The sequence below is a fragment of the Ranitomeya imitator genome, chromosome 3 (genome assembly GCF_032444005.1).
Source record: "Ranitomeya imitator isolate aRanImi1 chromosome 3, aRanImi1.pri, whole genome shotgun sequence".
Lineage (NCBI taxonomy): Eukaryota > Metazoa > Chordata > Amphibia > Anura > Dendrobatidae > Ranitomeya > Ranitomeya imitator.
In genome coordinates, this window is record NC_091284.1 from 126,785,270 (window position 1) to 126,797,306 (window position 12,037).

The 12,037-nt window shown below is 42.1% G+C and overlaps 1 protein-coding gene across 4 annotated transcripts in view; it reads right to left on the reverse strand.

Moving 5' to 3' along the window:
* Positions 1-12,037, reverse strand: part of STX1A (syntaxin 1A) — a 212,375-nt gene that overhangs the window by 12,424 nt on the left and 187,914 nt on the right. For all 4 annotated transcript variants that reach the window (XR_011319792.1, XR_011319793.1, XM_069761405.1 and 1 more), the window contains exons 5-6: positions 11,442-11,515; positions 8,193-8,301 (exon numbers count right to left, since the gene is read on the reverse strand). Coding sequence is in view for 2 of the 4 variants with exons in the window: in XM_069761405.1 (XP_069617506.1) it covers positions 8,193-8,301; positions 11,442-11,515 (183 nt within the window). In the remaining 2 variants the exon portion in view is untranslated. The remainder of the gene's footprint in view (positions 1-8,192; positions 8,302-11,441; positions 11,516-12,037) is intronic.

Below are 12,037 nucleotides of genomic sequence, written 5' to 3' on the forward strand. Positions count from 1 at the left end.
GTAAATGCCTGGAAGCAAAAGGCAGACGACTTGGAAAATAGACTGCGCCGCAATAATATCCGAATTATAGGTCTCCCGGAGCGGTCGGAGGGTCAGCAGCCTGAACAGTTTCTGGAGGAATGGCTCAAGTCATCACTGGGAGATGGATTCTCCTCGACATTCGCGGTGGAAAGGGCCCATAGGGTCCCGACCAGGCCTCTTCCTCCTGGAGCCCCGCCGCGGCCTTTCCTGGCACGTCTCCTTAATTGTAGAGACAGAGATATCATCCTCCGCTTAGCACGGCAGAAGGGCCTCATCAAATTCGATAATGCTACCATATCGATTTTTCCAGATTTTTCTATGGAACTTCAAAAGCAGCGAGCACGATTTATGGATATCAAGAAACAACTTAGAGATAAGAACATCGTTTACTCCATGCTTTATCCGGCCCGGCTTCGCATCGTTTATAAGGGCTCCTCCTTATTCTTCACGGATCCAGCGGAGGCGACTGAGTGGTTGCGGTCTCGCGGGGGGTCGAATGCGGAAGACTCCTAACTTGAGCTCCCTGATTAATGGCAACATAGATAGAGCTTTCTGCCTGGATGCGGAAAATATTAACAATACCGGACACTGAGTCCAGTGAGGGTATCCCCTATTCAATTTGACTGTGGGAGTATGGAAATATGCTCCCCTACTGTTCAAGTTTTGTTTAGTTTGGTTTTATATACTAGTTTTGGATGTTTATTAAGCATGGCTGCCTCTAATGCTAATTCTTTGCTCTGTGCGGTGCCGTTAGACTGCACCCGAATGATAATGATATATATCAATGCTCCCTTTAAGAGTAAATATGGGGGCTGAACTTATATGTATGACCTGGAACATACGAGGTATAAAAACTCCTCGAAAGAAAATTAAGGTGTTTTCGCAGATTAAAAGATATCACCCTCAAGTCGTAGCTCTGATAGAGACACATCTGACAAGAGACACGGCTCGATGTATACAAAAGCCATGGGTACAGTGGTCCCTACACGCATTCCACACTAGCTATTCAAGAGGGGTCTCCCTGCTGATACACAAAGAGGTCAGATGGGAGGCTAAAGAGGCGAGACGTGATCCGGAGGGTCGTTTCGTCTTTGTGCATGCATTTATTAACTCACGAGAGTATGTATTGTTGTGTATCTATAACCCCCCTCCCGCTAACATGTCAATCCTACGTATGGCTCTGGGCTTCTCCTTAAAATATCCGGAAGCCAATGTTATTTGTATGGGAGACTTTAATTTAATAATGAATCAGTCCATGGATAGATTGAGATTGGACGATGTGGACTCAGGGGAAGTTGTGCCTCAGCACCCCTCACAATTAGCACTATTTATGGAAGGGAGTGGGTGGCTAGATTTATGGAGAATAAACCATCCAGAAGTTAAGGGGTACACCTGCCACTCGTCTACTAGGCAGTCTTTGTCTCGAATAGACTATATATTTGGGTCGGGTGGCTTGGCGCTATGGGTGGATAGCATCGAACATGGTAACCGGGGGATCTCAGATCATAGCCCGATCATTCTTAAACTTAAATATGGGCAATCCGATAATAGTAACAGGTCCTGGAAATTAAATCCCTTTTGGTTAAAATTGATAGACTCTAGTGATAGGACGGTTGATCAGTTGAATAGCTTTGTGCTGACACATTCGGAAATCCAAAACCTTGGTCTATTTTGGGATACCCTGAAGGCATACTTGAGGGGATGCTTGTCTTCTACCATTTCCTATATTAAGAGAGTGACGGCGAGGGAGGACGAGGAGATAGAGCAAAGATTAAAAGACTCAGAGGCCACTTATATAGCTAATCAGTCCAGCAGTAATAGAATTGAGTGGCTTACTTCCCAGAGATTGTATACCCAACATACAGATGCTAAGTCAAAGCGCAAATTATTTTTTACTCGTCAGTCCTACTTTGAGCTAGGGAATCAAGCCAGCACACTCCTGGCCTTCTTGGTGCGCCAGCATAGCACCTCCAACACAATATTGCAGATCCGGGTGTCCGATGGCTCATTGGTGTCCTCTACTGATGGAATACTTCAGGGCTTTTATGATTATTATACTTCGTTGTATAAGTCTAAGAGTGGTTTAGATGTCGATGAATGCCTGGATTATCTATCGGATATAACATTCCCCTCGCTGAGTCCATCCCAACGAGCTCTTATGGAGGCTGAATTTACTCTGGAAGAGGTAGAACATGCTATAGCAGATATGGCCACCGGGAAGGCCCCGGGACCTGATGGATTTCCCATTGAATTTTATAGAAAATATCGTGATAAATTAGCACCTATATTGCTGAAGGTACTAAGGGGAATATGGGAGGGAGAATCGGTACCCGAATCGTTTTATGATGCTAATATTATCGTGCTTAGGAAGGAGGGGAAGGATCCTCTGGATTGTGGATCATATAGACCAATTTCTTTAGTGAATGTGGACTACAAAATTTTCACTAAAATTCTGGCTACTAGATTGAATGCGATCATACTAGATCTCATACACCCAGATCAAACTGGCTTTATGCCCGGGAAAAATACCTCTATTAATATTAGAAGAGTGCAATCGGTCATTCAATATAGTTCATTAGAGCCAGACAATAAGTGGGCATTAGCTTCGTTGGATGCAGCTAAGGCTTTTGATTCCCTTGAGTGGTCCTTTTTAACTGCATGCTTACGGAAATATGGGTTTGGGAATAAATTTCTAAGAGGGATAGGTACACTATATGCGAAACCTGGGGCACGTATGGTGGTAAACGGTTCTGTATCTGCACCATTTTCCTTACATAGGGGAACTCGCCAGGGATGCCCTCTCTCCCCAGCTCTATTTGCCTTGGCTATAGAAGCCCTGGCAATACGGATGAGGTCCTCTGTAGACATTAAAGGGATACATATTGCTGACCGGGTGGACATTATTGGTCTTTATGCAGACGATATGGTGGTGTTTATGGACCAGACAGAAGATACATTGCCAAAAGTAATAACGATGATTGATAAATTTAGTACATTTTCTGGTCTATATATAAATTGGGATAAATCTGCTTTGATGCCTCTCTCCCATACCCCAATGCCATGCCTTGAAACCCTCTCGCTGCTGCCCATTGTCTCCAATTTTAAATACCTTGGAATACATATGTCTCAATACAGTCACCAAGATTTGCATCTCAATATATATCCACTATTGGACGTGGTTAAATCTAAATTTGCTACCTGGGACAAGCTCCCGCTATCTGTGGCTGGTCGTATTAACCTGATCAAAATGATATTACTCCCAAAATTGAGCTATTGTCTTCAACATAGTGCCGTTTTAATACCTAAATCTTTCTTTGCAACCCTGAATTCCCTTACCACATCCTTCATATGGGGGAAAGCTAGGCCTAGACTTAAATTATCCATTCTACAGAGACCCAAACAGGGGGGTGGGGCTGCCTTGCCGGACTTCTATCTGTACTACCTTGCTGGGCAGGCAAAAATGATAAATAAGTGGATGCCCGGGGAGTCTCTTCCCAACTCTGAAAGCCATGTATTACATTCAGCTCAGATTGATTGCCCGCTGGGCTTTTTGGAAATGGAGAAAATTACTGTCTCTCGTTTGCTTCCTTTGCTCCGATTGGCCCGTTCGATATGGAGGCAAATTAAAAAAGTTACAAAATCTGTTGATATAGCAGCCGAAATGCCATTGTGGAACAATAGCTATTTCCCGGGATTATTAGGCCATCCATCTACTGAATTTTGGATATCGTATGGTGTCCTCACAGTGAGTGATATACATAGCCAAGGAATTTTTGTTTCTTTTGAACAATTACAAAATACTCACAATATACCGAGATCTCAATTTTTCCGTTATTTACAATTAAGATCTGCTTTCCAATCATATGTACGGCATGCGGGTGCAGGTAGAACTATTTCAACTTTACCATTAATAGGAATTCTCAAATCACAAGGGCCTCAGGGACTCATCTCCTCTTTATATACCTATATGTTATCCATAGGCGAAGAATCCACCTTAGATTTAATTAAGGGAAAATGGGGGAGGCTACTTCCAGATACACTAGGAGAAGAATGGGATGAAATCTTGGAATCCCCGACTAGGGTCTCCCCATCAATCAATAATAGGATGACCCAACTGTATATTATATATCAATCCTATTTGACCCCGACTCGTCTATTTAAAATGGGCCATCTTCATTCATCAGACTGCTTGAGGTGTCATTCCAGTGACGCAGATTTCATTCATATGATCTGGAAATGTCCTGTTGTTTTTCAATTTTGGAGAGAGGTAACGGTACTATTGACATCCTTGGTGTTGATCCCTGTTCCACTTGAGCCACTGGTATGCCTGTTTGGGGTATGGGAGGCAGAGACATGGGATCACCACACGGGAATCTTTCTGAGAGAATCGCTATTTATGGCACGAAAGGTGTTAGCAATGCGTTGGATGGGAGGTTCCTGTCCATCTCTTAGGGCATGGATTGACTTAGTGAACTCAATTATTCCATATGAGCGGACGCTATATCACAACAGGGGTTGTCCAGCCAAATTTGAAAAGATATGGGGAAGATGGAACTCATCCGGCCATACTGTTTAGATCAAAATAACTCAGTATACGCATAAAAAGGGTGTACGATTATGCGGACACTATTTACTCACAGGGCGGAGTCTATTTAGAACTCTCCTGCAAGAGGCACTATGTTATGTTAGTTTTAGAAGCTTTATTAGAAGTTAATGTAGTTAAGGTTCAAATAAGATGTTACTGATTAACATACACAGTTTATTATCTTTATAATATTTTATACACGGCTATGTATGGTAATTTTCTGTAACTAACTAATGGATAATGATGTATACAAGCAAATGTGTGTATGATCTGTCCTGTAATTAATAAACGAATTTAAAAAAAAAAAATATCTCCAGAGTCACATGACCTCCTAGAACCCTAAACTGTGCTGAACCTCTCACCATCCATAGCTACTGGAGTGGACAGAAATCATCAGGGATAATTGTAATCTACTGGCTATTTATGTACTCTTCTACATACACATAAAAATTAAAAGGATTTTTTGATGATTTATAAAAAAAAAATAGATACAGCAAGGCATGGATTACAATAATATATCATAGAATTATAGAATGTTAGAGTTGGAAGGGACCCCCAGGGTCATCATGTCCAAACCCCCTGCTCAATGCAGGATTCACTAAATCATCTCGGACAGATGTCTGTTCAGCCTCTGTTTGAAGACTTCCATTGAAGGACAACTCACCACCTCTTGTGGCAGCCTGGTCCACTCATTGATCACCCTCACTGTCAAAACGTTTTTTCTGATATATCTAGTCTGTATCTCCTCCCTTTCAGTTTCATTCCATTGTTTCTAATGTTTCCATGGGCAAATGAGATTAAGGATGATCCCTCTACACTGTGACAGCCCTTCAGATATTTGTAGACAGCTGTTAAGTCTCCTCTCAGTCTTCTTTACTGCAAGCTAAACATTTCCAGATCCTTTAACTGTTCCTCGTAGGACATGGTTTGCAGTCCACTCACCATCCTGGTCGCTCTTCTCTGAACTTGCTCCAGTTTTTTTATGTCTTTTTTAAAATGTGATGCCCAGAACTGGCACAGTATTCCAGATGAGGTCTGACCAAGGAGCAGTAGAGGGGGATAATTACTTCATGTGATCTAGACTCTATGCTTCTCTTAAGACATCCTAGAACTGTGTTTGCCTTTTTTGCTGCTGCATCACACTGTTAACTCATGTGTAGTCTGTGACCTATTAGCATATCCAAGTCTTTTTCACGCGTGCTTTTGCTTAGTTATATTCCTCCCATTCTGTAAATGTCATTTTCATGTCAGTTGATTTATAACCCATCTCTTCAACCTATCACTAACAACTGGTGTTTTCCCCTCAAGCTTTAAACATGCATCAATCACAGCTATCCTCAAAAAGCCCTCTCTTGACCCATCCTCTGTATCTAGCTATCGCCCATCACTTCTCCCCTACGCCTCCAAACTACTGGAACAACACGTCCGTCTTGAACTGTCCTCCCATCTCTCTTCTTGCTCCCTCTTCGACTGCTTACAATCTGGCATCCGGTCACACCACTCCACCGAAACTGCCCTAACTAAGGTCACCAATGACCTATTAACTGCCAAGAGCAAGCGACACTACTCTAACCTCCTCCTCCTGGACCTGTCCTCTGCCTTTGACACAGTGGACCATTCCCTATTACTACAGACCCTCTCATCCTTTGGCATCACAGACTTGGCCCTATCCTGGATCTCATCATACCTAACAGACCGGACATTCAGCGTCTCCCACTCACACACCACCTCATCACCTCGCCCCCTATCTGTCAGAGTCCCACAAGGTTCACTCCTAGGGCCCCTGCTCTTCTCCATTTACACCTTTGGCCTGGGACAGCTCATAGAATCTCATGGCTTTCAGTATCATCTCTATGCCGACGACACACAGATCTACATCTCTGGACCAGATATCACCACCCTACTAACCAGAATCCCTCAATGTCTGTCGGCTATTTCATCCTTCTCCACTAGATTTCTGAAACTTAACATAGACAAAACAGAATTCATCATCTTTCCCCCATCTCACGCGACCCCCCCAATGAACCTATCCATTACAGTAAACAGTTGCCCACTCTCCCCAGTCCCACAAGCTCGCTGCCTCGGGGTAATTCTTGACACTGATCTCTCCTTCAAACCACATATCCAAGCCCTTTCCACTTCCTGCCGCCTTCATCTAAAAATATTTTATGGATCCGTACATTCCTAAACCAAGAATCTGCAAAAACCCTAGTCCATGCTCCCATCATTTCTCGCCTTGACTACTGCAACCTCCTGCTCTGTGGCCTCCCCTCGAACACTCTCACACCCCTCCAATCTATTCCAAACTCTGCTGCCTGACTAATCCACCTGTCCCCCGCTATTCCCCGGCCTCTCCCCTCTGTCAATCCCTTCACTAGCTCCCCATTACCCAGAGACTCCAGTACAAAACCCTAGCCATGACATACAAAGCCATCCACAACCTGTCTCCTCCATACATCTGTGACCTCGTCTCCTGGTACTTACCTGCACTCAACCTCCGATCCTCACAAGATCTCCTTCTCTACTCCCCTCTTATCTCCTCTTCTCACAATCGCATACAAGATTTCTCTCACCCATCACCCCTACTCTGGAACCCTGTACCACAACATATCAGACTCTCGCCTACCATCGAAACCTTCAAAAAGAACCTGAAGACCTACCTCTTCCGACAAGCCTACAACCTGCAGTAACCACCGATCGACCAGCTCTACCCTCGCCTACTGTATTCTCACCCATCCCTTGTAGATTGTGAGCCCTCGTGGGCAGGGTCCTCACTCTTCCTGTACCAGTTGTGACTTGTATGGTCTAAGATTATTGTACTTGTTTTAATTATGTATACCCCTCCTCACATGTAAAGTGCCATGGAATAAATGGCGCTATAATAATAAATTATATATATATATATATACATACATACTGTATATATATATATATATATATATATATATATATATATATATATATATATATATATATATATATATATATATATATATATATACATATATACACACACACTCCTCTGCAATCACCGACTATTTCAGCTCCGATTTTCTCTGTCAGTCTCTAGCTACTACCTGCACTGATCACATGCCATTCATCATACATGGAAGGTTGCAAGAAGCAGGCTGTGACACTCATAGACCACCAGAGCGGCACCGCTGGAGTTGCAGGGGAGTGAATATGTGAGAGTATTTAATCCATTCTCTGCTCTTGCTTTATTTTTCTAATTTACAAAAAAAAACTATTAAAATAAAAATCATCATAAAATCACTTTTCGCTCTGTGTTGAAGTGTCTGCTATAAATGGATATAGAGATATTTCTAGTATTTCATAATAGTCCTGAAGCCACTTACTTCTAGGGTCTACTGGTAGTCTCAGATGTCAAACCCTCACATTCCTAAACCTGGTATATCCCAGTGATGTGTCATTACCTACTTTCTCTTACAGCAAATGCCCATTTCTTATAATTAGATTTAATGGCAGAATGCTCATAAATTCTATTGCATGCCTAGATTTTACCATATTTTTTGTTAAAATCAATGAATTCCAAGATTGACAGACAAGCAAAACAACAAGAACTTACTGATTTCCAGTTGTCTCTGGATACGGCCTTTGCATCGTTCGCGGTAATCTGATTGAGTAGCATTGTATTCAGACATCACCTCTACAAACTTACGAGATAATGTTGAGTGCTAGAAGGAAAATCGAGTGAAAAGAAAATATGTTTATTCCTGTTTTTTTATGGCAGCACTGGTGTTTTGTAAGGATGTGCATGTTTATCATAGAATTGTCTATTCATGACCAAATGTCCAAACATAACGTTATTCATGCCTCAGAATGTATGTAGTGGCAACTACCCAACGAGTTTTACCAGCCTACCACAACAATATAGCAATAAATACATTTATCACTTATCCACTCAATAGCGGTTTCATGTGCTCTATGTTAACACAAGAATTGGGACATTACAAATTATATGTACAGGAGCTTTCATCACATGCCAGTCTACATACATCAGCATTAATATGGTGTTGGTCCAACAGCTTACATTCTTCCACAAGATATTGGAGAGAGTCTTGGAACTTTCTCCCACTCATCCAGAAAAGCAGTTATGAGGTCAGACACTGATGATGGATGAAAGGTGGGCACACAATCTCTGTTCTAGTTCACCCCATAAGTGTTAGAAGGGGTTGAGGTCGGGGCTCGGTGTGGGGCATCAAGTTCTTCCGTAACAAGCACATCCAATCATGTATTCAGAGATTTTGCTTTGTGCATTGTGACTGGAACAAAAAAAGGGCCTTCCTCAAAATGTTCCCACAAAGTTGGACTCATAGAATTGTCCTAAACATCTTGGTATGTTGAAGAATTAACGAGGTCGGACACTTTCTCTTGTTGGAGCAGCTTTCCTCACACACTGACCAGCACTTCTGTCCATACAATGTTTGCTGGTGGAGGAACATGTGACCAGACCTGTCCATCAGCCTCCTCCCAGCGTAAAGCACCTCACATGGGAAAGCTGCTTTTCTATTGCAGTAGTCTGATGGACAGGTCTGGTCACATGCTCCTCCGTCAGCAGTCGCTATATGGACAGATGTGGGGGTCAGTTTTTTTTTTTTTAAGGAAAGCTGCACTAACAAGATAACGTTGACAATATCTTTATGATTTTCCTTCCCTGGAACTAAGCGATTTAGACCAACACCTGAATATGTTCTCTCCTCCACTCTGCTTTACAGTTAGCACAAAGCAGTCAGGAAAGGAGCGTTGTCTTGCATTCTCCATCAGACTGATAGATAAAGAGGTGTGGTTTATCACTTCACGGAACACTGGAGTTTCACTGCTCCAGCGGTGGCAGCTTCACACCACTCTATCCAACACTTGACATTGTGCTTGGTGATGTAAGGCTTTCATGCAGTTGATTAGCCATGGAAACCCATTCCATGTCAGAGGAGGTTTGGACTCTGGAGTTATGGAATGAGCACATGATCCCATTCTGTGACTTTTTGTAGTTTACCACATTGTGGCTGAGTTGCTGTGGTTCCACTTTCCAATAATGCCAGCCAAAAGTACTTGAGAAATATTTAGGAGGGAAGAAATTTCATGCACTGACTTGTTACACCGGAGCCATCCTATAACAGTACCACACTGGTATCAGTGAGCTCTTTACAACGTGGGTCAGACTGCACAGCGCGGGGCTGGATATTATACACCTGTAACAATGGGACTGAATTAATTACCTCAAGGAGTAAGATGTGTGTCCCAATACTTTTGTCCATTTAGTATATGATCGCTGGGGGTTCCAATCAGTCCCAGAAATGGGGGTGTCAAAATCTCTTGTATGAACTAAGCGGCAATGTTCACTTAACTACCAATCTATTCACTTCTATTCTTCTATTAAACTGATAGGAACGCTATCTCCATCAGTGCCATAGACGTGAATGGTGCATGGGTCAAACATGCCCAATAACATGGTTGAACCTGCAGAGATTATACACTTTCACCTATACTTGGATAGGAGAAAATATATTTAGTGAAGAAAACCTATTTGGCCTATTTTACTTTGATAACTTGGGTCCAAAGCCATTTGGAAGGTAGAAAAATGAGAAATCTCCTGACTCCAGAAGGAAAAACCCCTTTAAAGCAAATCTCTACGGAACAAACCTCTAGGAAACCATGACTAAAGGACTAGTAACAGATGTCTGTCAGGAGTTAGTCATTGAAAGCAATCACTTGTGCTAAATTTGCAGGCAATAAGCTGCCTACACATAGAAATCGGCCACGACAGCCAAGTATTATCTAACGTCTATGAGGCCGCTTGGTACAGGACCAACTGAGCGCTAACAGGATTCCACATCTAACAATACAACTTACTCTACTGTATCAGATCAATAAGTTATAGAAAGAAGCGGTCTATCAAGTGAAGATTTGGAGGGCATAAGGCCATGGAAACTTAGAATAAAAAATGATGGCATGCTCACCTTCCAGCCCCTCTATAGATCTATCTCAAACCACTCCCGAGGTCTGCACCGGCTCCATAAGCGAGGTCGCCTCCGTAAGGTTGTCAGAGGACCTACAACTTATGACTGGCTGCAGGTCAGTTGATTAGATGAGCACGCCATCTGAGAAATGCCCTTTAGTCACCAGACTATTGCAGCCAATGAAAGGCTCTATCGTTCCTGTCCTGTTCCAAACAAAGTGGGCATCACTTCCGGAGCCATTGCAGACCTCGGGAATGAATTGCCAATGCTGGATCCATGGGGACACTAGAGTGTATCAACATGTTTTATTTTAAACGCACCCATGGGTTTAATTTTTTTTTATGATGGACAACCCCTTTTTTAAGTAAAAGCTGCAAAAATGTAATATAATAAATAATATTGGGCAAAATATGCTGCAATATTCTCAAATTAGGTTAGGTCTACACAGTGTGACCAAAGCAATTTGTACTATTTTTTCTGTGAAAACCCCTTTAACTCTGAATTTTACTGTACTTCTGTTTTGTACTTCCATTGAAAATTTTGATTACGTTTTAACCTTTTTAGGCTACGGTCACACATTCAGTATTTTACCTCAGTATTTGTAAGCCAAAACCAGGAGTGGGTGATAAATGCAGAAGTGGTGACGTGTTTCTATTATACTTTTCCTCTGATTGTTCCTCTCCTGGTTTTGGCTTACAAATACTGAGGTAAAATACTGACCAAATACTGAAGGTGGGAACGTGGCCTTATTGTGACAATATAGAAATGTATGGCAGTGTAGTGCAGTATGAGCAATTCTTTCCTGTGATCAGATTATAGAGCACTAGCACTGAGCTCACAGGGTTTCAGGTTCTTACCTGTGTTTTTCGGATGCGCAGATCGGCAGAAGAGCGGTTCATGGCCTCTTCCTGTTCAATGCTTTGTTCAATATCTAAAAGAAGTAAAATCATGGGTTTTAGTTTATCCTTTCAATAACTCTTACTTTACCGTTTATTTTTGATTGTCAGCAGGAGAAATATGTACAGTTTGCTTCTTTTTTAGTGTTAGTTCACACATTGGCATTAAAGCATGCCTGTGGTAACTTCAGAATAAGCACATTTCTGGTTATATTACATCAGTACATTTACTTTGTATTGTTTAAACCTTTCTTGTCGCATGTACGTGCCTGGTGACGTATTAGGAGTAATGTCTTATTGTACTTAGTACACGGGTGTGACATGCCGACTAGACATTCAGGACCTTGCTCAATGCAAGACTATTTTTTGCACTAAAAGCTGTCGAATTAATAAATTTGTCAAGTGATACCAATGTTCTTAAGACACAAAAGTGTTTAGTGAGGTGCACAAAATGTCTTAAACTATTAAAGTGAACCTGTCACCAGGCTTGGCTGAGTTACGGCCACCGCCTTTCAGGGCTTATATACAGAATTCTATAATGCTGTACACAAGCCCCC